This window comes from Rattus norvegicus, chromosome 5 (assembly GCF_021556685.1).
Source record: "Rattus norvegicus strain SHRSP/BbbUtx chromosome 5, alternate assembly SHRSP_T2T, whole genome shotgun sequence".
Lineage (NCBI taxonomy): Eukaryota > Metazoa > Chordata > Mammalia > Rodentia > Muridae > Rattus > Rattus norvegicus.
This window is the reverse complement of record NC_141538.1, coordinates 125,885,443-125,912,502: the sequence shown is the minus strand read 5'-3', so window position 1 is coordinate 125,912,502 and position 27,060 is coordinate 125,885,443. Positions and strand designations below refer to the sequence as shown.

At 45.6% G+C, this 27,060-nt stretch overlaps 1 protein-coding gene and 2 long non-coding RNA genes across 13 annotated transcripts in view; 1 reads left to right on the top strand and 2 right to left on the bottom strand.

Moving 5' to 3' along the window:
- Positions 1–1,812: 1,812 nt before the first annotated feature.
- Positions 1,813–17,659, top strand: LOC102549668 (uncharacterized). 10 transcript variants are annotated; one of them, XR_015620395.1, is made up of 5 exons: positions 4,307–4,397; positions 4,909–4,971; positions 7,698–7,802; positions 14,623–14,766; positions 17,100–17,659. It is a non-coding gene; the product is annotated as an uncharacterized LOC102549668 (long non-coding RNA). The 10 variants fall into 10 exon arrangements; XR_015620392.1 differs by lacking the exons at positions 4,307–4,397; positions 4,909–4,971; positions 7,698–7,802 and adding exons at positions 11,436–11,524; positions 15,160–15,335; positions 16,120–16,234; XR_015620390.1 differs by lacking the exons at positions 4,307–4,397; positions 4,909–4,971; positions 7,698–7,802 and adding exons at positions 11,436–11,524; positions 15,160–15,335; positions 15,860–16,234.
- Positions 10,277–13,133, bottom strand: LOC134479021 (uncharacterized). The gene is made up of 4 exons (XR_015620401.1): positions 12,984–13,133; positions 12,337–12,414; positions 11,309–11,605; positions 10,277–11,000 (listed from the first exon to the last, which is right to left on the bottom strand). It is a non-coding gene; the product is annotated as an uncharacterized LOC134479021 (long non-coding RNA).
- Positions 17,660–21,675: 4,016 nt separating the features above from the next.
- The window catches only part of Plpp3 (phospholipid phosphatase 3), a 75,413-nt gene continuing 70,028 nt past the window's right edge, over positions 21,676–27,060 (bottom strand). The window contains exon 6 of one of the 2 annotated variants that reach the window (XM_087660321.1): positions 21,676–23,530. In XM_087660321.1, coding sequence (XP_087516447.1) covers positions 23,405–23,530 — 126 coding nt within the window. In that variant the 3' untranslated portion in view covers positions 21,676–23,404. 2 annotated transcript variants of the gene reach the window in all.

Here is a 27,060-nt window from a genome sequence, read left to right as displayed (position 1 = left end):
AACAGGATAGAAGGAGGCCTGTCATTGGATGAGAAGGAAGGATGGGTGGGAGAAAAGTTTGAAGGAAGAGACAGAAATGGAAAGGAGGAAGAGAGGAGGGAGAGGGTGAGAAGCCATGGCAAGTGACGTTAAGATTCGGCTCTGTGTATTTACAGGTTGTTATTAATGTTCTTAAGGGATGGATGGTACTGGGCTTTGTATGTTTAGGTGGACAATTATATCTTACCAATTGGATCTAACGTTATTGTGTTGTGTGTTCTTTCATGTGTAGATTTAAGTGTAATGGAGTGTGGGGCGGCTGATTTGGGCCACCACAGAGTTGGGAAACCTACCTTGGGAACTAGATAGGTAGAGAGATTGCTGCTAGGCTCAGAGAGAGGCCTTTGGCAGGGTGATAGGGGATGGAGCAGAGCGGGTGAGAAGCTTTGCTGATTGAGAATTAAGATATCCAGCAGACATCTTGGGACACTGTGGTGTGACCTAGCATGGTAAAAGACAACCATGCCTTTTTTATTTTTTATATTTTTACAACAGACTGAGGCCATCCTGTTTCCCAATGGCTGGCTACCAAATCATTGCATGCAGTTGACAAGCCTGGGAATAAAGGACTGGTCCTTTTTCTTTTTCTTTCTTCTTCTTTTTTTTTTAATATGACAGCCTAAGTATTTTTCCACATAAGCAGGTTAAACTCCTGGATATATTCAAGTACTTTAAACACAGCTAGGATATGCAGAGCACCACCCAGTCCCCAAGGCACCCAAATGAACAAATCACAAATAACTCTATTTCCCTTGCCTCTTTCTGCCTTTCTCTTATTCCAGTTTAAAAAACAAACAAACAAACAAACAAACAAAAACATCAAATCATGTCCCTCTCTCTGTTTTTGGGCCACACCCTTTTCACCTGTCTACTATATTAGTCATCTCTCTCCTTCCAGCCACTCTATAGCTCCTTGACTTTGACCCTCTCCTGCCCAGGGCACCTCACACATATCAGATACAGCCTAGACTCTTCATAGGTGCTCACACTCCACAAGAACTCATTGCTGTTATTCACAGTTGGACAAACTCATTGCACTCCCTCAGGCCCACATACCCTAGCTAGGGTTGTTTTCTGTCGTGGGAATACTTCTCCATTCTTGAATCCATCTACCCAGCACATCCTTTATGACTTCTACTTGGCTGGCTGTAACAAATCCCCAGTCGAGTTGGTTTGAAAGCAAACCTTTATTTTCCTGAGGTTCAGGAGGCTACAGGTCCATGAGCTCCACCTGGGCGAAATTGGTTCCTCATGATCATTCTGTACCAGCTTGTAGCAGCTGCCTCCTCTTTACCCTTCCATGGTGTTTCTTCTCTAGGACTACGTCTTTGGGGCTTCATCCTTTTTATTTTAGTAGGATTACGGGTCACACTTCAAACTCTCATTTCACTTTTAACTATCTAAAACCTCTATTGCAAAATATAGTTGCGGTGTGAATCGAGGCAGGTGATGGTGGCGGGGACTCTAAGCCATCACTCTCGTAGCCCTTCACTCTCAGTGTTAAGGCTCTGTATTGTACACACGTTTTCCTCCACTGGTTTCTGAAGGCCTTGAGCTACCTCTGACCCCAGAGTTCACTAAGTGATACTTTTGTGAGACCCCGAAGTTGGAATGTATGATGGGCCCCAGTTAAGAAAATTATTTTAAAAGTTAAGTATGGAATGAAATAATAGGGAAAAATTTAGTGTGAAATAGGGGGACCCATGCAAATAAGAGGCCCTGAACTTTTGGTTTCACATCCTCATGGTTCTGCCTCTTGGCTTCATGCTCATGAAAGAGTAACACTCCCTAACACCAGCAGCCTGTTGTTTCTGTTTTCCCTCCCTCTCCAAGTGATTTAACCAGTACAGTCAGCTTGCCTGAAGAGAAGAATAAAAGAAAACATTATGGACCGATACTAGGCCTGTGTCCTGTTAATCAACAATCATTCTGTAGGGTTACAGGCATCTGGATCACCTGGGATCTCTTGTGCCTAGTGGACAACCAGAAAACCACAACAAAGAATCGATCACTGTGAGAATTAATGACCATTTCAGTGCCCACTTGGCTATGACTAAAATCCAGATTCTTAGAAACTAGAGATGAGCTTTATGTCGTGACCACTAGCAAGCTGGAGTTGGGGTGGCAGCCTTCTACTTACCTCCCCGCTGTTCAGCTCTTCATCTGTCCCTCGGGCTCTCTGGCTTCATCCAGCAGCAGTGGGACCCAGCATTTCACAGTGACAAGCTCCAAAAAGGTGGAACACAGTAAGAAGCTCGGATGTCTACACAGTGGATCTGAATCCAATTCCTCCACCGAGAGCAGGTGAGATGGCTTTGGGTCAACAGTTCCGATATCTGTACTTCTGGGCTAATGCTCCCTGCCTGCAAGGTTTCATCTGTCTTCAAAATGTCACCAGGTGACCTGGGGATATACCAACATTTGTTTCCTAGCATTCTCTACAGCAATCTGAATTCAGTGAAGAAGGGGCTTTACCCTGTTAACTTCCTGGTAGTCAGGCTAGGGCCTTGGGATTGCTACTCTACAGTTTGTGTGGAGAAGGAACAAAGAGCTTCCTAGAAGTGGAAGGCACGGTGTCTGGCATCTGAGGTGGTTCAGTGAGCACCAGTGCACTAGTAGTAGATCTTTGCGAAAAGAGCACAGAAGGCAAAGGGAAGGCAAAGGTTGGGAGAATAAAAGCAGGTGATGGCTGGACTCTAAGAAGGAAAGCAAGCCAACATTTCCTGCTGTCCTAAATGTTTTATGTAAAGAATAGTGAAATATCTTTAAGAGAAGAGAGAAAAATATACACAGAGACAAATACAGACAGAGATAGAGACTAAGACAGGGAGACAGACAGGGAGAGAGATATATTTAGAGAGAAGAGACACACAAACAGACAGACTGGAAGAGAGAGAGATGGGTTGGGGGGAGACAGAGAAAGAGACAGATAGAGGGTTAGACAGACAGGGGGAGACATAGAAGGAGAGGGAGAGAGATAGAGGTAGAAGGGGAGAAGGGGAGAGGGAGAGAGAGAGAAACACCTCTTGGCAAGAAGAGAGTAAAACACAGGAAAGTCCCAGACACTTGAGATGACTTCCCAATGACAAAGGCAGGATATTTATCTACTACTTGATACTCCCTTCTTCTCCTCCAGGGAATGGGGAGCTGCTGGGCTCTGAGGGCCCCTGGTCAGCTGTTTAAGAGTGATGCTGTCACCAAACACTGTCACTGAACAACCTCAAATCATGTCAGGCTTCAGTCCCCTCCAGCTTAAAGCTGAAGAGCCAGTCCTCCAGTGTAGCTTGAACTGTTCACCCCAATCAATTAAGAGCACTCCCATCACAAACCCCAAATAAGTTTGCTTTGCCTGACCTGGGCAATCTAGTTAAAGAAACATCGCTCCTCTTGAAAGGATCTATCATGTTTTAATGGCTCACACCGGGGCAGAGGAATTCAGAGTTGGGCTATATCACAGCCTTGGAAGGCCAGACGAACCCAGCACTCAGAGTCCAACCCATGTGACTGAGAAGAAAACCAAGGTTCACAGGGATTTATGTCAGGATCCTGACTTTGTCATTATACTGTTTAGAAGAATCCCTAACGCAGGTCTGGTTTCCTACACAGTGCACTGTGACAGTGTTGTCGGTTGACTGCTGGGGTTCAGCAGGAGCTTGGCCAGCTTCAATTTCTCTTCATATCTGCTGTGTGACTAGTGACTTCATCCTCCTGAACCTCAATTATCTTTTTGTGGGTGAGATTCTACCTTTCAGGTGAAACAGTGATGGCATTTACATCTTCGAGTGTCCCTAAGATAAAGTAAGACGGTACTGACTTAAAGTTGCCACTTTTAATACTTAATAATCCTTCCCTCCTTCCTTTCCTCCCTCCTTCCTTCCTTCCCCACTCCTTTTGTTCCTAAATACTGAATGGGGACTCTGGCTATGAAAAGAAGCAAGCATGACAAAAGAATCTTGCCCAGAGAAAGCTAATCTCCAAACAGGCTTCAAGAATTTTGGGGTCTAGGAAACAAGGAGGTGGGAACAGAGGACTTCTCCGGTTGCACCCGATCCAGTCATTTCTCTGCAGTCATGGTCTTGCTAGTACAGATTAAGCACCCGTCTCGATCAGGTTCTCAGCAACCCTGCCTGATACACAGATGTACTGTTCTGTCCCCGAGGGACCTGTAGAAATCTGCTGAAAAGGCAAGGGGGAAAACACCCACAGCAAGCATGAAATATATGTAAATAATTAAAGCATTCAGAACTCAGATAGAAAAGGGGACTGTGGCCACATCAGGGGCCAGCAACGAGAGAATCAGAGGGGGAAACCCTGGGCTCTGTGTAGTTCTTGATTAAAATAAACAAAAAATGTTAAAAGTAAGTAAAATTTTGGTTAGGGCAAACCAATTCTGGGGATTGAGTTCTTCAAAGACTCTCTTGTGTAGGAGCTGTCGATTTACTGTAGGTTTTGGAATCAGCGAGTTTGTTAGGGAAAGGTATAGTATGAAATTGGAGTGTGTGTGTGGTGGGGAGGGCACGAGGGAGAATTAAGGGATGGAAAAGGAAGGAGGGAATAGAGAGGAAGAAATCTGTGGGAAGAATTGAAGGAAACTGCCTCCAGTTGACACTTGTAAGTCCCAGGCAGGGTTCCTTCACTGAGAATACTTCTTGAAAAAGAAAAGAGGAAAGGGGAGAAGAAAGGAAGACAGCAGCATGCAGACAGGAGGAAGGAGAGGAGAGATGGAGCTGGGAACGAAGACAAGGGAAGGGAGATGAGAGAGGGATAGTAGATACCTAGAGGATGGGATGCCTGCCAAGTGGGACAGAATGGCATGCAGTATCAGAACCTACAGGCAGCTGTGTCTGACTGCAATGTTGCCCCTTCCAGGTCGCCTCACCACCAGCTGGGCATCATGCGAGCAGAAACTCAAAGAGTCAAGAGTCTTTCCAGGTGCTCAGTGAGTCCCAAGTGTCTGTGGGGTTATCTGCACTAAACTAACTTCTGTTACTATTGACCATGTTACCTCGGACAAATCACACGGTGCCTCTGTGCCCCGAGTAGTTTTTTTCTGCCAAATGGGCCCCTCATATCTTCACCAAATAAAGGAGACAGGGTTATCTAGACCTCTGAGCTGCTGCTGAGATGTAAAATTTTGGATTCTACTCACATCATATAATTTTCTATCTAGAATGCTCTCTGGGAAAGCAGGTTTCCTAAGCCTGAGAGAAAACTAAGTCTCAGTGGTAGAATTCCTGCTGGACTCCTTTGTCAATGTTTAACAAGAATTTTTAACAGGTCACGAGACTCTCCCACTAAAGAGATTGTGAGGGTGCAGGGAGCTTGGGGCTTCTCTTAGAGATAGGTGCGGTCATAGACCAGCTTCTGGGATTTGAAAATAATGTGTGCCACTTGTCCCTAACTGAAAAGAAAATGCGAGTTCTTCCTTTCTTGGTTTGTGGAGGATAGAATATAGATTCACTGGCAGGAGTGCCTTCAGCAAGCCTGGTGGTGGGGTGCACATTCTTTAATCCCAGCACCCAGGAGACAGAGGCAGGTGGATGTCCGAGAGTTCAAGGTCAGCCTGGTCTACAGAGTGACTTCCAGGACAGCCAAGGCTACACAGAGAAACCCTTTCTTAAAACAAACAAACAAACAAACAAACAAAACCCCCAAACCAAACAAACAAAAGGCATGCAAAGTCACAGAAAAGTACAGAGCTCTGGATAATTGTGGAGCTGTCATTTCAGCTATGACACCTGAGGAGAGGAGGAACAAACTCCTAACTTGTTCACGTCCTGTCTCCTAAAAAAACACACCTAAGGAAAAAATAATTCACACATCTCTCTAGTTTGGGAAACACATGATACGGAATTTTTAATGCTAACATTCTCCATGTTTCCACTGTGCTGCCACAGGCCCGCATGTGGATTCGAGTGGGGCCACAGAAACTGGTGAGGTGAAGAGGGTGAGGATTGGCTGGATAGATAATCCAGAATGTGTTCAGATTGAATGGGAAGAGGACAGGTAATCGTTCCAACATAAACAAAAACTTTAAAATGTCACCAAATTTCCTTTGTTCCCTCCCCCTGGACTTGGGTCCAGAAGTGCTGAATTGAAGAAAAAAATAACATCCAGTCATTTCAAACTGAGTTCCTCTATGCATCTGGGATAGTACTGAAGCCCAGAGGGATGAGGAAAGACAGGCAGATGGAATGAACCACACCCAGAGTTCCCAATCTTGTCACCGCCATATTAGCCATCTTGATCTAGTTTACAGTTTGAGTTGAAGAATGCAAAGAACTCTGCTGTTCTAGTTGATTAATCCCCATCTTCTGACTAACAGACAAAGTCACATACCAGGGGTAGCAAGTTCCCCCGGCCTTCTTTCACCTCATCAGACTTACTGATCTGGCAAACCCAGTTTCTGCTTGGGACCCACATGAGAGGTACTCCTGGAATCACAGGAGATTTTGTCCTCTAGACAAAGCCTGCCCTTTGCTCATGGCTCTAGGGAACTCTCCTATTTAGCCAGAGGAGTCTTGGGCTACAGTATCCCATGGTCGAGATGATGGGATAAACTCCTAATCAGGGCCCATGAAATCATGACCCAACAGCCTTTTCTGCTAACTTTAAACAATCATCTCCTTAAGCATCAACAAGCTGGGTCTGGCAGGTGTCTGGTGACAGGACACTGGATTTGGCTACTTTCTCAGGATTAAGGTGATTATGGAAATAAACCAGCTCTTCCCAGTGTTCACAGGGCATTTGCATGCATACCCTCTCTTAAAGGCTCGCACAGTATTAGAGTGAAAATGGGACAGAAACTAATGTGCTTTTCTGGTATATTAACATGAGGCTGCAGGCACCTCAGGAACACAGTGGATGGGGACCGCCCCAAGGGAAGGGAATTTTACTAGTTTGCTGCCCTAGGACTCCCTGTTATTTACAATACTTTACTTGGAATGGTGCCCAATAATTCCTTGCTTGATGTGTGAGTGACTAAGAAATGGTATCTACCGACTTTTCTAACCTTGCCTGTCTCAGCCTGGTATTGATTACTGTCAAGAAAATATCTCACACTGGGTACTTTCTAAAGAACGGAAGTTTATTTGTCTCACTGTAGTGGTGAGTGTGGTGGTGGTGGCTGAGAAGCTCGGGGTGAGGGCGTGTGGCGAGGGTCCCGTGCTGCATTTTAACATGATGAAGAACATTATCACACTGTGAGACAGGTGGAGCCTGCCAGCTCAGGGCTGCACTCCTCTCTTACAAAGCCATGAATACCATTAACATAAAGCTGAGGGTGTTTACACATACTAACCCTTGCAGGATCCATTGAAACCACAGCACCATCTTTTTACAGTCTGTAATACACTCCCCGGCCTGCATTCTGGTCATCTTGGAAGGAGCACAATTGTGCACTTTGGCCTAACCTGGGGAAGCCTGTACGGTCTCTTCCTGCAGCCAGGAGTGTGTTCTCCTCCCCGGGCCTTCTACTGGCCCTTTACATCTCAATCTTGACATGCCAGGCTACAGCCTGTTCTGTAGACATGAAAGATTAGCCTAAGGAAAAACGTGGTGGTCAAAATAATTCATCTGTGCAGAGTTTATCAAGCTAGAACTCTGGGGCTGCCAGTTGGTCCAGAAAAAGCAGACTGGTTTGTTTGTTTTCTACATAGGGTCTTCCAGTCAGAATCACCAGGTTGGCCTGAAACCTGTGTCCTGATTGGCCTGAAATTCACAGGGATCCACCAGCCGCTGACTTTTGAGTGCCCAGATTAAAGGTAGACACCATGGTGCTCGACCCAGGCATAACTATTTAAGTGTTCATAATGACTCTATAAGGGCTAACTATGGTCCTGGTGAGGGAATCTTTGTTTAGACCCCAGCCAACAATCTAGTGCGTGTACACACACAGTCCTTTGGTTTGACTGTTTCCCTGAGTTCTTCCACAGCAGGGGCTCTGTTGCCAGAAGTGTCTCATCCCTCAGTCTCACAGGAGTCAACAAATGTTTATTGAATAACAAAGTGAGTGATGACTAAGGCCTAGAGAGAAGTAGCTTCTTGGTCACATAGCCAGTCAGTGGTAAGTCTGGCTTGAGCCCCGGACCTCATGGAATCTCACTCAGCCCCAGTGGTAGGTCTCATCCCAAGCTTTCTAGAAGCCAAGCCCTCAGAAACACCTTGTCGGTGGTGAAGACAAGCCAGACAGATTTCATTAATTCTGATCACTCTCATGTTTCTTTTTTGCCAGGTCACTGAGGGTTTCTGGCACACAGAAAGATTTGGGGAGATTTTTTTTTGTACCCTCGATTCATAATTCTGCTTACTCACCACTTGCTCTTCCTCAGATTTAAGAGGTGTTAACCAAGTTCATGCAGCCCCAGACTTTCACAGCAGTTCCTGACCCAGGGTCACCCTTCCCATTCTGCCCCTGAAACCTACAGTGGATTTACTGAGAAGATTCTCCTTAAAGTGCTTCACCCTACAGCCTTTAGAGATAATACCTGGACTCTCAGATCATGCTCCACAGGATAGGGGTGGGGGAATAGGAAATGACCACATGGGCAATAGGGAGACCTGGGTTCTGCTCCCTGCCTTGCCATGCACTAAGGCAGGCACACAGCAGAATATTCCTTGTCATAGAAATGAGGTCTGAACCACATTGGACTTGGCACTCAAAGGTCAAAACTCCAAAGACAGAGTTGTCTTTGGAATATTTGAATAACTATCAAGGAGTGGAGTGTGTGTGTGTGTGTGTGTGTGTGTGTGTGTGTGTGTGTGTGTGATGTTTATGTGTGGTGTCTGTGTGATGTTATGTGTGGTATGTATGTGTGATATATGTGGTGTGTGTCTCTCTGTGTGATATGTATGTATGGTGTGTGTGTATGTGTGTGTGATGTATGCATGGTATGTGTGGTATTTGTGTGTGATGTTATGCGTAGTGTGTGTGGTATGTGTATGTGTGTGTGATATGTGTGGTGTCTCTCTCTCTTTCTCTCTTTGTGTGATATGTACGTATAGTGTGTGTGTGTGTGATGTATGCATGGTATTGTGGTGTCTGTGTGATATTATGTGTGGGGTCTGTGTGATACGTGTGGTGTCTCTGTCTCTTTCTCTCTTTGTGTGGTATGTATGTATGGTGTGTGTGATGTATGCATGGTATGTGATGTGTGTGTGTGTGTATGTGTGTGTGATATGTATGGTGTCTCTGTCTCTGTGTATGGTATGTATATGTGTGTGATGTATGTATGGTATATATGTGTGTTATGTGTGTGATGCTTGTGTGTGTGTGATGTTATATGTGGTATATGTGATGTGTGTGTGTGAGTGTGGTTCATGTATATGTGTAATGTAGGAATAGGAGTGTCTGTGGGGTAAGAGGGTGGTGGGGTGTCTATGTATGTGTCTCTCCCTCCATATAGTACATCTGTGTTCAACAGAGAAACATGGTCTCCAATGCCAGGCCTATCATTCTCTTACTCTGACTATCGCTGGTCATCTACACCCAGTTCCTCAGGTGAATACTAGAATCCAGATTTCTGTCCCGAGTGTTCAGCATCCCTTGCTGTGTGATCTTAAATCCTATACACTCCCTGTCCCCCCTATCCCCCTTTCTTCATGTAGCAGAGCAGGAAAGCACAGGCTCTAGGCTCCAACATGCAGCTTGATCTTAGGAAAGTTGCTTCTCTGTGTCTCTGTTTTCTCCTCTGTAAATAGTGTCTGTTTAGTTGACTTATTACCACAAAGGACAAAGGATTCTAAAAGACTCAAAAGCCCATTTTTAAGTGTTAAGTGAAAGTCACTTTCACAGGGGTAACCATTATTAGGAAGCAAAAAAAACCTGTATTCCTAATTCTCTTAGAATTTCGCACATATGTATATATAATGCACTTTGATCATATTCACCCCCATTTTCCTCTCTTATCTCTCTCCACCTCCTATTGAACTTCTTCTCAACAAGTTTGGGGAGTGTGTGTATGTGCCTGCATGTGTGTGTGTGTGTGTGTGTGTGTGTGTGTGTGTGTGCCTGTATATGTGTGTGTATGTGCCTGCATATGTGTGTGTATCTGTGTGTGTCTCTGTGTGTGTCTTGGTGTATACATATGTGCCTGCATGTGTGTGTGTCTGTGTGTATATGTGTGTCTTTGTGTATGTGTATGTGCCTGCATGTATGTGTGTGTGTGTGTATGAAAGAGAAAGAGAGAGTGTGTATGAGAGAGAGAGAGAGAGAGAGAGAGAGAGAGAGAACTTAATTAGGGTTGCCTGCAATAGTGGGAGGGGTTTATTTACTTAAGCAAAGACAACTTTAAAAATACTGGAAGTCAAGTCTTAGCAAAGTGTCAAAAGAACAAACCAACAAACACCACCAGACAAAGCTCAGAGGAAAGGGCAGTACATCTGACACCCCAGCTCCAGACCCAGTCTCAGGACCTTCTTACGTGCTGATCTTAAATAATTAGTAAGCCTCACTGGTCTCCACCTATTTCTTAGTAAAATGAAGGGGTGAGCACTCCCCAAGGGCCTTCTAGTTCCTATATGCTGTGGGTAGCGGGACCTCTGCTCCTTTGCCGAGGTTCCTTCTGGGGCCGACCCTTCTGTGGCCAGGGAAAGCTGATATCCCTAGTGAGTTCTCTGAATCATATACATACATACCTTCCTACTTTGAGCTATCCTTCGATTGTCTCACTGTCTCCCTAATCCTCCACACTGGCCACTTCTAGAGGGCATGCCATGGATGGATTGACATAAAAGGTTAAGAGTAAGGGAGACAGATGGGGCTCACTTTGAACTTTGGCTCCTACTATTTGGGTGATGTTGGCTAAGCCGCTTCAAGCCTTCAAGTCTCGATTGCTTTGTCTAAAAAGAGACAGCAATATGTGAACCACGGGCATCCGAGGATGAACATTAATCTGATTGCTGGAACAGACACACAGGTACGGGCTGGAAGTTGCCTGTCTTTCCGGAAACTTGAGGTGTAGCTGAAAGGAAGAGGGAAACACAGTATTGGTGCATGCGATTGGGTCCATCTGCTTGGAAATGCCAAACTCCACGCACCAGGCATGCCCCAGTGATAAGCTATGAGGCACAAGGACTTGAAACTTCAACCATCCTCCGGGCAGCCTGGGCTGAGCGGAGCCACTAGCTATCCCCATTGCATTGGGCGGAGCCTGTTTTGCCCGCCCACTGGGCGGTCTCTGAGCCCAGCCTTACTCAAGCCTCGGAAAGGGGGAGGAGCTCTTGTGCAAACCCATCCTCCGCTGTGATTGCACCCCATATAAAAACCTACCTACAAAAGCAGACTGCATTTGCATTCTAAAGTCTCGCGGACAGAACTCAGGAGCCCTGAATAAGGTCCAAGCAGCCGAGGACAATGAAGGCTTCTCTGTCTACCTGGCAGCTTGGCGGGACCCAGGCCTAGGACAGACAGGCACTCAGGGCGACCGGAGGATCCTTGCCGCCCAGGGATCCCAGCGGCCCTCCTAGGGGAGGAGAGGTTCTCTAGGTAAGCAGGCAGAAAGCCAAGGCGTCAGGAACTGCCCGAAATGCTGAGTCCTCATACACACAGTAAGAACTGCCACCAAGCCTGTTGCAGGAAAAAAGGAAAGTCAGATGTTCTTGGGGGTGTATATGTTTATTTAAACCGACAATAGCGAAATAACTACTCTCCCCAGGGCCTTAGAAACTGCCCTGTCACCACCCCCATTCCATCCCTCTTCTTTTGCAGCTTCAGGTCCACCCGCAGCCACAATCCAATGGGGGAATGTACCTGTCACACACAAAGCTGGTCAGTCCAGTTCCTCCATCCACCCTCACCTGAACCTGAAGGACGGCGGGAGCAGAAGGCACATGGATTTGCCCACTATTACCAACAAATTCTCCACCATTGGCAGTGCGGGTCCTCATGCTACCTAATAGTCCAACTTTGCAGAGCTTTCTCTCTTGGTCCTCTGAGCTACTGTATACCTCGGTCTTTGTTCTCAACCCCCAAAACCTCTTCTCTGTTTGTTGCTCACCTTGCTCTTGTTTGGTTGCAGAAATAGATGCAAATCAGGCTAGACCTTCAGGAAATCTTCCTCACCCACTCTATACCTGCCCTCCCACCCCATGCCCCCCTACACTTCTGGAACGCCCTGCTTTTCTCTGGAGCAATCTCAGCTTTATTTTCACGGGTGGAATAGCCATAGGGCTTTTAAGCATTACTTTCCTATCTCTGAGTCAGTTTGCTCAGCCGACAAATACTCTCTCATTTCTCCCATCTTTAAGAGTAAATTGAAACAAGAACAAAAACCAAGCTGAACCACGTCTTTGACTCACGATGCCTTTCTTTTCCTGGTGACTTCGAAGCTCTCAATTCCTGTGCTTTGGATACCCATGCCAATAATCTTCATCCACCTGCAGAGGAAAAATTCTTTAAAAATGGTGTATTCTTAACCCATTCTTAAGTTGTCCAAAACCTTCATTATTAGTCTAGGTTATCGAAAAGAATGAAATCAGTGCCAACTGTGAGCACTAGAATTTAAAATGGACAGGTTTTCACCATATTGCTTGTCCACAGTGTGGTGGGCACCATTCTAGGACTCGAGGTAATAACAAAGAATGAGAAAAGTGTGCTCTGTGTTTCTGGACACCTTATCTGGACAGTAGAAGAAGCGGCTGAAGACCAGGAGAAGAAACAGACGGGTGACTATAGAACCCGTCTTATGGGCTTGGACTCACACTGGGTTGGAACACAATCCACACTTCCCTGCCCTGCACCAGATCAAAGACCTCAGGACCTTATCCGTGGGGAGGATTTCTCTCCACCCGTAAAGCAGGCACGAAGCCTGAAGCACCACTGCGAGTCCTTTAATTGAATGTCTAGCCACTGTCTTCCAGCTCACAGTGCCAGATCCTACAAATGGAAGGCTCAGTACCAAAGATTATCGGCCTAAAGCCCCAGTCCCCAGGCCAGGCTTCCAGACCTCCTGATGAGCTGTTACACGGGATCACTGTTCCTACAGCCACCTCCTCTGGTTGGATTAACTCGTCGAATGGCTCCTAGAGCTAGGGATAACACTTGCAGTTCTCTCGGGACGTGCCGCAGTCCATGAGCGTCCAGCAATCTAAGTGCCTTCAGGCATGTCCTTTGGCTTATTTTATGGAGGTCTTATTGCACAGGCGTGGCAGAAGCCAAGACAGCCCAGTCCAGATGTGACTGGACATGAACACCATCTCAAAGTAACAAGCAGAGGAAGGAGACCCAGCGCGACCTGGCTGCTTGCGCAATCTTCTGGGCCACATGTTGCACTCCTTCTTTCAGAATATAAATCTACCTAGGGCAGCGGGGCTCAACCTTCCTAAGGCTGAGACCCCTTAATACAGTTCTTCATGTTGTGGTGACCCCCACTACCATAAACTTTTTTTTATTGTTACTTTATAACTGTAATTTTGCTACTGCTATGAATCGTAATGTAAATATCTGTGTTTTCTGATGGTCTTAGGCGTCCCCTGTGAAAGAGCTGTTCCCACCCCCAAAGGGGTCGTGACCCACAGGTTGAGAAGGGCTGATGTAGGTTGAGGAGAGAAGGCCTTACGAGCTATTGCCACATTAGGTTGGTGTCTTAGGATTTTACTGCTGTGAACAGACACCATGACCAAAGCAAGTCTTATAAAGGACAACATTTAGTTGGGGCTGGCTTACAGATTTAGAACTTCTGTCCATTATCATCAAGGTGAGAACAGCATCCTGGTAGGCAAGGTGCTGGCAGAACTAAGAGTACTGCATCTTCATCTCAAGGCTGCTAGTGGAAGACTTGCTTCCAGGTAGTTAGGATGAGGGTCTTAAAAGTCCACGCCCAGGGGTTGGGGATTTAGCTCAGTGGTAGAGCGCTTGCCTAGCAAGCGCAAGGCCCTGGGTTCGGTCCCCAGCTCCGAAAAAAAAAAAAAGAAAAAAGAAAAAAGAAAAAAAGTCCACGCCCACAGAGGAACACCTACTCCAACAAGGCCACACCTCCTAATAGTGACTCCCTGGGCTAAGCATATACGAACCACCACAATGGGTAGGCATGCATGTCCCCATATATGCAGAGTTCAGATTTTCAGTGTTTTACTCAATCACAATCTACATAATTTTTTTTTGAGGCAGAGTCTCTCGCTTAACCTGTAGCTTGCTGAGTGGCTAGACTGGATGGCCAGAGAGCTTCAGGTATCCTTCAGTCTCTGCACTCTGTGCTGGGGCTACACACACTGCTGCACCCAGCTTTTTACCTCAGTGTTGGAGACTTAACTTGAGTCCTCATCTAGTTTGCTTTCTATTGTGAAAACAAAACAAAACGCCACCATGATCAAAAGCAAGTTGGGGAGGAGGAAAGGGTTTATGTATTCTTACATTTTACAGTCCACCATTAGGAAAAGCCAAGTCAGCGCTCAAGCAGGCTAGCAGCCTGGAGGCAGGAGCTGAAGGAAAGACCATGGAGAAGCCATTCTCACTGGCTTGCTTCCCATGGCTTGCTCAGCCTGCTTTCTTACACAACCCAGTATCACTTGCCCAGGGATGGCACCGCCCACAGTGAGCTCCGCTCTGCCCCTCATCAATGGCTAATCAGGATAATTCTCACACAGGTTTACCTACAGAGCAATCTGATGAAGGTATTTCCTCAACTGAAGTTCCTGCTTCTTAGACGGCCCGACCTGATGTCAAGCTGACTGGAAACTAACACAGCTTTCTACCAGACCATCAAAGAATTCCTCCTTCAGAAGGGTGAGGTAAGCTGGGATCTTAATGGCAAGGAGGATCAAGGGCTGGAAGGACATAGGGAAGAACATTCCAATCCCTGAGGAAGGAAAGAGATCAAAGCAGGTTAAAACTTCATCACTGTTTCAGAAAACCAAGTTCAGGGATTCGCCAGCCTTGGTGGGGGGGGAGCAGGGGGTGTTGAACAGAGTTAGAAAGCAATTATCATAGATAAGGGCATTTTCTGACAAGTGTCAGAGTAGTGAGGTCCTCCGCTCTACGGAAAAGCAATAGCCTTACTGAATGTGACCCCAAACCAGCCCACCCTTCTCCCCCTTACTGTCTCACTCGGAAGCACGTCTCAAACATCTCCCAGGGTTTCCGCCCACCATCTCCAGGTGTTGAGTCTTAATGTTTATCTCCAGCACAGATGTCTATTGTAACCATCTCCTGCCTGTTGACTCTGGAAGTTTGCCTCCAGCCCAGATGTCTATACTGAGCTAGAGCATCTAGTCTCCAACTAGAATAAAAACTCTCCTCTGTTGTATACGTTGCTGAGCGTCCAAGCCAGACATTTGGGAACACTGTAGATGTTCAGTAAGTAGGTATCAGTAAATTATACAATTGCATATGCAACTTTCATTTACTGGACTTGCCCATCTTCATGTCCCACAAATAGCTCAAACTCATGGCCAAGGCATGACTTAAGCCATAGCTGTCTTCTCCAAACTGCCTTTACCTTATGGTAAAGATCAGGAAACACTCTGGAGGACTGTTAGGGTCGGAAATTCGGGCACTGTGCTTGCCTCTGGGTTCCTCCATACCCACAGAGGAAGACATCTTTCCAATTCTAATCCTTCCCATTTCGGGACTCCATATCTACTTTGCCCTTCATCACGTTTGAAATCTCACCGCCTTTTGTTTGAGCATGAAATCGGCTCATTTATTTCTCCCCCTTCCATGTAAGCTTTTCAATCTGTTCTGTACAATGCCTCCCAGCCTGATCATTTAGAACAAACATTTCAAAGTTGTCAAAGCTTCTGTCCTGGTTAGGGTTTACTACTGCTGTGACCAAAGCAAACTGGGGGAGAAACGGTTTATTTGCTTGCTTATATTTCCACATAGTAGTCCATTACAACGGAAGTCAGGACGGGAACTCAAGCAGGGATGGAGCCTGGAGGCAGGACCTGAGGCAGAGGCCGTGGAGGGTGCTGCCTAATGATTTGTTCAGCCTGCTTTCTCCTGGAACCCCCAAGACCACCAGCTCAGAGGTGGCACCACCAACAATGAACTGGACTCTTTCCTATCAATCACTAATTAAGAAAATGCCCTAACAGTTGAATCTTACGGAGACCTTCTTTTGCATTGAGATTCTGTCTTTTCAGATGACTGTAGCATTTGCCGTGCTGACATAAAACTAGCCAGCACGGCTATGAATTCATTCTACATTTATGGAGACTATAAAAAAACAAAAAGAGGACAGACTGCCTCAGCTACACAGTAGGTTTGAAGCCATGCTGGGCTTTGTGAGACGCTGTCTCTAAAATGAAAAACAAATCTAAAATAAACAGGAGAAAATACTTTTATTAAATTTTAGGCTTTGACTTTTTTTTCTTTTTGCTCTTAGTAAAATGGACTTGATAAAATATAGCACATATCTAGAAATTTTGCAAATAAGCAACCGTATCATTAAAAAAAGAGAACTTGGAAAAAAAGGAAATTATTAATGCCTGTTATGCAAACGTCAGTACAGTTCGAATTTGAGGGGTCAGAGTTCAAGTTCTACTATTTAGTCTGCATAGTTCTCCCTTACTCTTAAAATAGAATCAATTCATTGCATTGCTGTTTATGATTTTTGTTTTGTTTGAGACAGAATTTCACATAGCCCATGCTGGCCTCCAACTATATGGTTAAGGCTGGCCTTGATCTCCTGGTTGTCTAGACACTATCTCCTAAGGTCTAGAATTATAGACATGCATCACCATGCCCAGGCAAATCACAGTTTTTAAATTTTGAATTCTTTATAGAATTCTTTTTTCGTGTATCTTTCCGCGATCTAGCTGATTCCATTTGCTTTGAAATTTAGCAGCGAGCATCATTCATATAAAATATAGTATGTCTTCCACACAGGTGCTTGATAGGAGCCAGGCTTGGCTTTAAAAATCATGTCATTTTAACCATGATGTCTCTGCCTAAGGCATGCCACCTGATAGTTGGCTCAATTTATAAATATGTAAATGAGGAGCTTACTTGGAGATTTAAGGCCAAAGTTTTATTTTAACTCTAAACCCACATTCTTTGTCAGTGATTGCTCTTCTTCGGGCTTTCTAAACCATGCTGACTTTTGTCTTTCCTCTGTCCACAGTTTCAACAACAGCTACCCAACTTACTCAGCTGACTGGATGGTGAATGGCAGGCAAACATTGGTAGCGCTTTCCCAACTCTGACTCAGTCTCCCTCATTTCCTCTACTGTCGCTGGTGGTGACTTCACAAGGCGGTCTCTCCTTGGGGACTGCCACTCATTTCCTAAGATGTCTCGATTCATGCTGGGGTCTGCCAACTGAGGAAGGAAAAGGAGAACTGACACTTGGCCTGCAAGCCCAACCTACAGGGACTGCTGCCCACTGAGACTACCCTGTAACGTGAGACCTACCTCCCTCCTCCCAGCACTGAACTCACAAGATGCTTGCATTCACTGGTTTGATACATGGGACTCTACCCCCCCCACCACCACTCCCGCCATAACCACCCCCTTTCTTTCCCCCCTCCTGCCCACAACACATAACAGGCACCTTCTCTAGCAAGAAGCTCTGACTGAGAACTGCCCGGACCACGGATTCCACAATTTGCTCATCAAAATTCTAGTTGTTGTAACCATCTAAATTATCTAATCTTTATACCAATAAAGACACAGGAGGCAGAAACTGAGGTGAAAGCCTGCTCGCTCAGCAAGGTAACTTTATTTCCTTAACTTATATACAAAAGATCTATTTACAAACCTAGCTCTACAACCAAACTGTTAGCTCTTTAGAAGTCTTTCCGTCAGTCTGTTGAGCTAGTCTACCTTTCTCTTGAGCTCCTCCAAACCCAAGAGGGCTCTTTAGCTCTCTTTACTAGAATTCTGTGTCCTACCAGCTGCTTTTCTGTTGTTCCTGCAAACCAAAAAAGAAAAATCCTTTTACTTGGAACTCCTTCCATAAAGGCTTTTCTGAGAGAAAGAGAGAGAGAGAGAGTGCTCTATCAAAGGTTCACAGTGCGGGGCTCAAGGCCAAGTCAGTAGGGCCTGGAGCATTTCACCTTTAAGGTGGGGTAGTAGCTGGGTTCACCCAGATGACCTTGGACCATACAGCAAAGAACATAATACCTCCTCCAAGCAACTTGCCTTCAGGACCTTTCCACTCTTATCTATGGAGGCTTTTAGAGGCATCTAAACTGCACGTCTTCGGGACACACCCAAACTGCAGCTGGCAAAGGCAACATCTACCTCCTTTTTTTATATTTTGCTAACAATTAGGTTTTCTATGTACAACAACCAAATATCCCGTTACAATTTGCCTTTTCTTTCTCCTGACTACTCTTTCAACTGTGAACACAGGAACAGCTTCACAAATGTCACCTAAAGGTTTGTGTCACCCATGCTGGGGGTTGGGGGAATAGAATGAACAGGCCCATATCCAATCTCACATTCAATAATATGTGTGAAAATACATAAACCTACATACATATATAATATACATGTACACTGACATACACACATTAATACATCAACTAGAGGAGGGATGCCCTCGTCCTCTGTTTAATGAATGTTTATCAAATGACTGTGGCTCTACCCTAAGAGAAAGAATGGGCCTCACTCCCTAGGAGGCTGACTCTCAATAGGTGGGATAGCAGACACTTAAGTGGTCACCTATAGAGAAAGGAGGCCAAGCCACCCAGCCTCGGTGCATCCATAGATTTCAAACTGAAAGTGGGGGATGAATCTGAAAGTTCAAAGTCAAGCAAAGCCAAAGTTTACTCAAAGAGGACAATTTTATTTATCGTTTAAAAAGAGCCCGCCCCCCCAGGGGGGGCAGGTAGAGGTGAATATCAGTACCTGTCTAGAGAAAGAGAATGGAGAGGGCCTGCTGTTTAAGGTAAGACAGCATGGAGCCCAGCCACGTGGTATAGAGAGCTTCAGACAAAGAGTAAGGAAGCCCAAAGTCCTAGAGAAATCATACTTAAGTTCTGGCCAGCATCTGAAAGAAAGAGACACAGGAGACAAAACCAACAACAGAAGCAAAACAAAACAAAGAAAAGAACAAAAGAAAGAAAGAAAAGTTTCTGACTCAAGACAGAAAGACAAGCAGAGCAACCTGACCCTCAGGACGGCTTGTTGGAAAAGTGTTGGGGGCCTTGAGTTTTGGAAGAGAAAGTATAGCATCTCATTTAAGGGAGAGTAATCCTGAGCAACTCTTTAGCCAGGTTTAAGGCCAGCCTGCACTCCCAGAGGCGGCTCTTTAGCCAGTGATTGACAAGCCCAACTGGATAAACTCTTTTCTGAGTAACTTGGAGGGGTTGGGGATTTAGCTCAGTGGGAGAGCACTTGCCTAGTAAGCACAAGGCCCTGGGTTCGGTCCTCAGCTCCAAAAATAAAGAAGGAAAAAAAAAAAAGAATGAGTAGCTTGGAGGGTTGGATAGTTTCCTGCTCATCCTCTTGACTAGAAGGAACTAATTTTTCCTAATGGACCTTTATTGCTCCAGGGTCACACTGATGTCTTTATCTGGGACATAGGACCTAAATACTTAGTCAATGACTAACAAACAGTTTGAGTCTGAATCCCAGTTTTATCCCAGGTTTGAGCTGTCAACTAAGAAAAGACGAACTGAGCCTCAGTTTCTCTCTCAGTAAAGGGAACCAGAGTAACTGTAACAGCGTTTGGGGGACCCCAGTGGAGCTAACCAAATGAAATGCTGTGGTCACTCTGGCTGTAGGAAGTAGTTAGAACTAAGCTTATGAACACAGAAGCTCACTCGAACTGGGAGAAAGGGCACTCAGATATGGGGCTAGCAAAGTTTGTTGTCCGTACTTCAGAAAAACAGGATGTGTTCAATAATTCCTAAAGTGAAGGACAGTGTTTTAAGCTTTTCTGAATCTGAAACCTGTTTAATTGGTAGTTCCTAATGGTCCCGTGGCTTTGTTACCTGGATGCTGGTTAACTGGTTCAACAGAGACTAGGTTATCCCAGACAGGAAGGGAGGATACAGGGAAGGTGAGGCATGCTATGAGGTTACTGATGTCTGACCCAGCGTGCACTGAAGTGAGCCTCAGAGAGACACAGTGGGGACCATACACAGCAGAATCCGGTTTAGGAGACAAAACTTGTTGTACAGATGAATCTCTTTAGGATTTTACCTCTAGGAAGAGTCCTATTCTGTAGGTTAAGGTTAAGGGGCATCTTTTACCTCAGTGCCTCTACCATGTTCAGACATTGTTACCTTGTTGCTCTGTGGACCACACTTTGAGAAGCAGAGTAGAAGCCTGGGCTATTCCTTTAGTGCCACTCAGAAGAAATGAAGGACTCGTCATCTCAGGTGTCTTAGATTCCGGAAGCACCAACTCTTCCTCCTCCCACACCTCTTCTCTTTCTGAACCTCTGTTCTTCAGACTCAAAGTGAAAATCTGGACTGCATCCTGGATATAAGGCTGCAAAATATGTCAAAATGTTGCTGGCTGTTGGGTGGGGGCGGTGGTTGAGGGCAGCAAACAGCAGACTGATCTTGGAGGCAAAGCAAAGTAGGAGCTGCACAGTGCGTGTGTGTGTGCTTGTGTGCTTGTGTGTGTGTGTGTGACACCAGGGATTAAAACCATATATGCTAAGTGTTGCACCCCAAAGCCAGCTCTAGGCCCCTCTCTCCCTTTAATATAAATTCCTGTAGTGCTGTCCTACGCCTGTTCCCATCCCTGAGTTTTGAGGGCACACTGCCTGAGTGCACTGGGTCACAGTTTGCACAGGTCCCCAGAATCTGAATGTTCTATTACACAGCATAGGGGGACTGAGTAGCCAATGGAATTAAGTTTTCTAACCAGCTGACTTTAACATTGGGAAGTTATTTAAGATTATACAGGGTCCCGGCAATTTCCAAGATGCAGGAGGGACAGGAAAGAACAAGAAGGTAAAGTGAGAAGAGGCCCATAGCCAAGGAATGCAGGTGCCTTGGGAAACTACAGGAGGCAAGTGCTCCTCAGAGCCTACTGCCCAGGAAGGTAACAGATTTGTGTTGTTTCAAGTCACCCATTTGCAGTCATTTGTAATTTTTCCGCAGCAAAAATAAACTCATGCAAGGCCTGTCCTGCAACCTACTGACGGGCTCTTAGAAAAGTTACATCATCTGCATTCCACAGCATCCTTCCTTGCTCAAGCTAAGAACTGCTTTGAGATGTAAAGGGACATCCGGGTAAAACTGCCTGGCACACAGATGCACAATACTCCTGAGTTTCCAGCTTCTCTTTCCCTCTAGGTGTGTGTGTGAAGTGGTGGTGGTGGGGTCACACAAGGCAGGAGAGCAGGGAACCCGGTGCCCTTGTCTGTAGAGAACCCCCTTCCTTTGATATGGGCTGTGGGAAAGATTCTCCGTCCAGCTCCTCAAGCCCACCTTATCTAGGGAAGTCTCCATATCTATCTTCGGGGACCCACAGCTCCCACCTCCCCCAAGAAAAACCTGCAGAGCACAAAGACCCTTTTAAGAGGTTGGAGATGAGAGCCAGCCCCCAGCCTCCCTTGGCAAACAGGCTGCAGAGATGAAAGGACAGCCTCTACATCCTGCCTCTGCCACAGCCACTAAACAATCAAGGGCTGGTGCCCCATTAAGGTAAGCCCACTCAAGAGGCCCTGCTCTAATACCCCATCCTCCTTTCCACAGACCCCAAAGAAACATCCCTGAAACAGTGCAGGCACCAGTGGTCAGTCATGTTATGAGCTTTTATTTTAAAAAGCACATTTAATACATGTTTAGTTTCTCAGATACACATTTTTCACTTTGTATGCCACAGAAGTGTTTGAATATTATTCTCTTTACAAAACGGAACCTTACAAAAATACTGACAATTTAATGTTTTTATACAGTTCTTTTTCCCTCTAGTCGCAGTTATTTCATTGTAAAACAATGGCTACCACAGAACTATGATATCTTTAGTTGAGATTAAAAAAAAAAAAAAACAAACCAAAAAAACTCAATGCTCCTTTAAGCAGCTAAAGTAAATAACACAGGTCAAGACACAGTTTATAATCATAGTGGGTGTGACTAACATTGTTTCAGAAATAATATCTTACATAGTTAACTTTTACTGTTTTATACATTATTTATATAATTTTATATATAAAATCATAGCTTGCTATATGTTGAAATGAAAGGACGGAGTCTGGGAGGATATGCATGTGGTTGATCCATATGGTTACATGTAGCCCTTTGAAAGATTTGAAAAGCACTTTTTCTTCTCCTTCTTCTTTTCCTTGGAGGTTCAGTAGAAGGGACCTTGTCTACTGGCTAGAGTGGGACCTTGCTTGGAAGGACACTTGTGGATAGAGTATGAGGAAAACTCTCGACACAGATTTAACCTATGTGTTCTGCCCAGCAGAACCCACCAAGAACTGTCCCAGGGGTCAACCCTGCGACAACAGTGCTTTACACAGCAAGATCAACTCCTGCGAAGACCCTTGGGGCTCCCTTATCTGGAAGGGTACCTTTTGGGCATAAGACTGTCTGCTACCCTGGCTCTCTCTAAACCCAAGGAGCCAAAAGAATTGGTTCACTTTTTTTTCATTCTGCCCTCTCCCTCCCTCCCTGTCTCTCTACTGAGGCTCTTTTGATCCACCAAAGGTTGGCCATGCCTATGCATCCCTGGCCCTCACATGAAATCCTGGTAGGCACCCAGCAAGGATCTCAAGGGGGATATAGCAGTAACCAAAGTCTACGGGTTTCTACACGTGCAAGTGCCTGGTGATTGACCCCGCAATGGCAGTTCCGCGTGCGTCACAGTGTGGTGTGTGAGAAGACACCCTACATGTCTTCTGAACTTGTGCTATTTGTGAAGTTCACTCTTCCACAAAGGGTCTCCTAATCTCTAAAAGTGAGGGGACTGTGGTTGTTAGCCTGGGGATGGAGAGATGACAGAGGCCTCAGGACATGGGGTTTGGATTCAGGATCTGATCCCTCGACTGAAAAACTGTGTGTTCATTCCCGGTATTTCAAAGCGCAAAAACTTCCTTGAATCAAAGTCACAGTAGAGTGGGGCAGGCAGAGGGGCTGATTCGGTGCTGGTTCAGGCCTTGCGTGCTACATAAGCGCCCCCGCTATTCTGGCCTGGGATTTCTCGGGTCACAAAAGGTGACCACAGCCTCTGCTCAATTATCCTAGTGTTTTGCTCCTGACAAGCCCGTGCTCACTAGAACATGAACACTTAGCCAGCTGTGCAGCCAGCACTCAGGACTCCGGCACTGTTGTCTCCACACAGGCAAACAACCTATTTTGGAAGGCCACAAGGTAAGGCTTTTTTTTTTTCTTTAAATGTTTTCAAAATCCATCGGGCAAAAAGCTTTTCCCTACATTCTACTGTCTGATGAGATTGGAGAGCAGCAGGGACATGCTGTCAAGCAGTCGCTTCAGAGAAAGTGCTCTGGAGGCCGCAGCACCTACACCATGTTGTGGTGATTGCTCCTGTCCATGATGTCTACAGGAGACAGGATCTCTCTCCTGATCGCGGGGGCAGGCAGTGAGAGGGTCGTCTTAGTCTTGAAGAGGTCAGACACGAAGAACACCTAGAGCACAAATCAGAGATGCAAATCAGTAAATGCTTAGTAGGGCCTAGGAACAGGCAGGAGGTGCAACAAACACAGACAGTTGGCAAAGAGGGCCCAGATCACAGCGTTTTACTCGGGGAGGAGGCACAAGAAGGTCATACAACAATCACTGGGCAGACAGGAAACTGAGGCAATGACTAGTCTGGGCTGCGAAAGAGCAAACCCTACTTTTATAGACTTTTTAGTCAGTACTTTGAATCTTCAACTTATCATTTCTGATTTCTCAAGGCCGACGCGTCATGACAGCTAAGTGGCTCACAAGGGAAGCGCTCAGTTATTAATCCACACTACTTTCCCTTTTCTTACAAAGGAATCCAGAGCAGGACCTGAAGTGAGAGGAGCCAATACAAACTCTGATCAGCAGGAGTTGGAGCAAGGAGGAGTCACGTGATCACACTTTCCTGAAAGCCCCAGGATATCAACCATTTGAGAAGGGGGGGCGGGGCAGGGCAGGAGTCAAGAAGCCTCAGTCTTAACACTGAGAGTCAGCAACTTACTGGGAAGAAAGGTCAGTGGACAAACCTCCTGCCCTCATTCCCAGCATTCTTCCTCCTCCCCAGCATGTGACCTTCCTGAGTCTTTCTCATAATGATTGGGAAACATTTACAAAACACCCACTTGTAAGATGGCTCAGATGTGGCTGCTTGTCTGAGAGCGCTTCTGATGAAACAGTCAAGAACCTGATTAGCTACTGGAGCAAGAAGAGTTGGCTTCCCATGAGGGAGCAAAGCAAACATGCAGGATCTACCCCAGAGATTCGGCAACAGAAGGGGTTTGTACAAAATAATCCATTGTGATTGGCAGCTATCGGTAGTTTAATTGGGAATACACGACTGGGTTCCTACTGGGATGGAAATACACAAAGATCCTGTCTGGGGACATGGCTCAGTGGTGCCTTTCTAGCGGGTATGAAGCCTAATAGCCTGATCTGCCACAGACAGACAGACAGACAGACAGACAGACAGACAGACACACACACACTTCTCTGTGTCTTTGAATTTCTGAGCTGCAACTGTTTTTGCATTGCCTACCAGGCACTGTGACTTCATTCTGACCACTTACTATGAAAATATAGTTCTTAATTAAAATTTGCTAAACTAAGTCTCTAGAAGCCAAGCCCTGGCTGCAGTTAGGCCTTGGACTATTTGCTGAACTAGTTTCATTAGTTCATGGTGTTCATTCTACATTAGACATAATCACAGAGAGCTGTAAGAATTGTAAGAGGATAGACTGGCATCCAAAGAGTACATGTGGACAGACCCATGGCTCCAGCTGCATATGTAGCAGAGGATGGCCCTGTTGGGCACCAAAGGGAGGAGAAGCCCTTGGCCCTGCTAAGGCTGGACCCCCCCCATCCCCCACCCCCCAGTGTAGGGGAATGTCAGGACGGGGAGGCAGGAATCGGGTGAGTGATTAGGTGATTAGGGAAAGGGGATAACATTTGAAATGTAAATAAAAAAATATCCAATTAAAAAAAAGAAAAAAACAGACTGGCTGACCTCAAGATAAATGTGTTCACTAGTCCTGTGAGTTACTACCAAGTCCTTTGTACCATTTTGTACATATAGCACCAAATCAACCATTTCAATTGTTTTTGTTAGAGAAAGAGTGTGAGAGAGCTATGCTATTTCTATGCTACTAGAATGAAGTATTGGCCCCAAAATGTAACCCCCCTTAAAAATGTACAGTTTTAGTGTCACTGAATGAGTCAAGGAAAAGCTAATACTTTGCTCCTTTTCATGGTACAGAAAGTTTTGTCTTCTAGGCAGAGTCAAGCTCCATTGTGTGGAGTGGGTATTAAAAAGCACCTGTTTACCACCTGCTGTGGGCTTGAGGCTCCCCTACTGGGGTCCCCTACACACGTGGGAAGAAAACTGCAAGCATCCCTAGTAGACGTTAACACAGGAGGCCAAAGTTCCATCTGCTCAGTGTCGGAGCTTTTCATCTCTCTTACCTCAAGCCCTCCCACCCCTCTCCATGCTGCACTAGAATGATGTTAGCACCTGGCAGGTGCAGAAACAGTAGCCAATTCTCTACCTGAAAATTAGGCTCTTTTCATCTCATCCTGAATAGCTTTGTATTCAGGAAGAGATCAATGTCTCTGCCTGCGGCTCTCACCTCTACTTCCTTCGCTGTGAGGTTACTCTCAAAGCCCTGACTTAGAAAGAGCTTTGCCCAGACTCCCTCCTGTACTTGTATCTACTATGGGCAAGTACAGAAGAGAACGGTTCCTCTTCTCACAAACCGTCATCTCTCAGTCTTGGTCAATGGGGCTCATGCCCACTATGTGTTTAATATTTCTGTTTCCTGAATGGTCTCAAAAGGCTTGTGCGTGTGGAATAAAGTTTGATAAGATGTGGTTTTTTTTTTTCCTTAATGCTCCAGGCTGGAGCATGGTGAGTGGAGCTAGACTAAACCACGTGTCCTCATGTTTACAAAGATTTGCTTCCTGAGGTTACTCCAGCTCCTTCTTACATTGCCTATAGTACTTAGTTTGTCTGTGTAGACGTCAGGTACCCAGTGTTTTTGTTGAATTTATCAAATGTTCTCTACTTTCTGGGAAGCAAGCATTGTGGCTTTGAACCGCAAGTGCATACACAACTGAACACTATGGGAGGTGGGAGTGGAGGCACATATTCAAATGCTACAAGCACCCAGCCAAATGACACCATGAAAACTTGAGCCATACCCAGCATTGTACCTATAGCTGCACTTTGGCTTTGGCATGGCTTAAGGCTACACAAACACTTTTTGTGAATCAGGAAACATGATCTTGTCAAGACTCGAACAGGGTTCAATCTTCCTGACATTTGAACAGCAGAACCCAAAGAGAACCAACCATCAGAAGACTCTTGACTTGGAGCAATCCACTTCCTACTGAAGATGATTCCCCACCCAGAAAGAGAAGACAAAGTCCCAGCTTGGGAAAGCTCTGCCCAGATTCAGATCTGTGGCTCGACCACAAGAAAAACTCACTTCCAACTGAGCCCTGTTCTATAACTCCTCTGCTATCTCAAAGAATGAATAAGATGTAAAGTCTCCAGGAGTGAAAAAATGAGATCCCCCAAAGACTGGCCCCCAAAGAAGAGGTCTAGATCACACTGCCCAGAACACTTGCCTTCAATTTTCATTCTGATTCTTGGAATTTTATAAACTAACAATTCTTGAGAGGAGAGAATGAATATAATCAATAAACACTCATTAAACTCTTAGCGTGTGTTAAGTCCCAGAACACTAATATGACAATTCTTCAACCTGCAGGAGCTCAGAGATCAATGGGGTGGGGTGGAGGTGGCGGAAGAGTCAGGTAAATAGCCAACTCTATAATATTGTGGTTAAAACAGGCTAGAATATACTTTATTTCTTTACTCTGTGTCCATGTGTACAAGCATGTGCATACTACAGCATTCGTGTTGAGGTTAATGGACAACTTGTGGGAGTTGGTTCTCTCCTACTGTGTGGGTCCCAGGTATCAAGTTGAGCTTGTT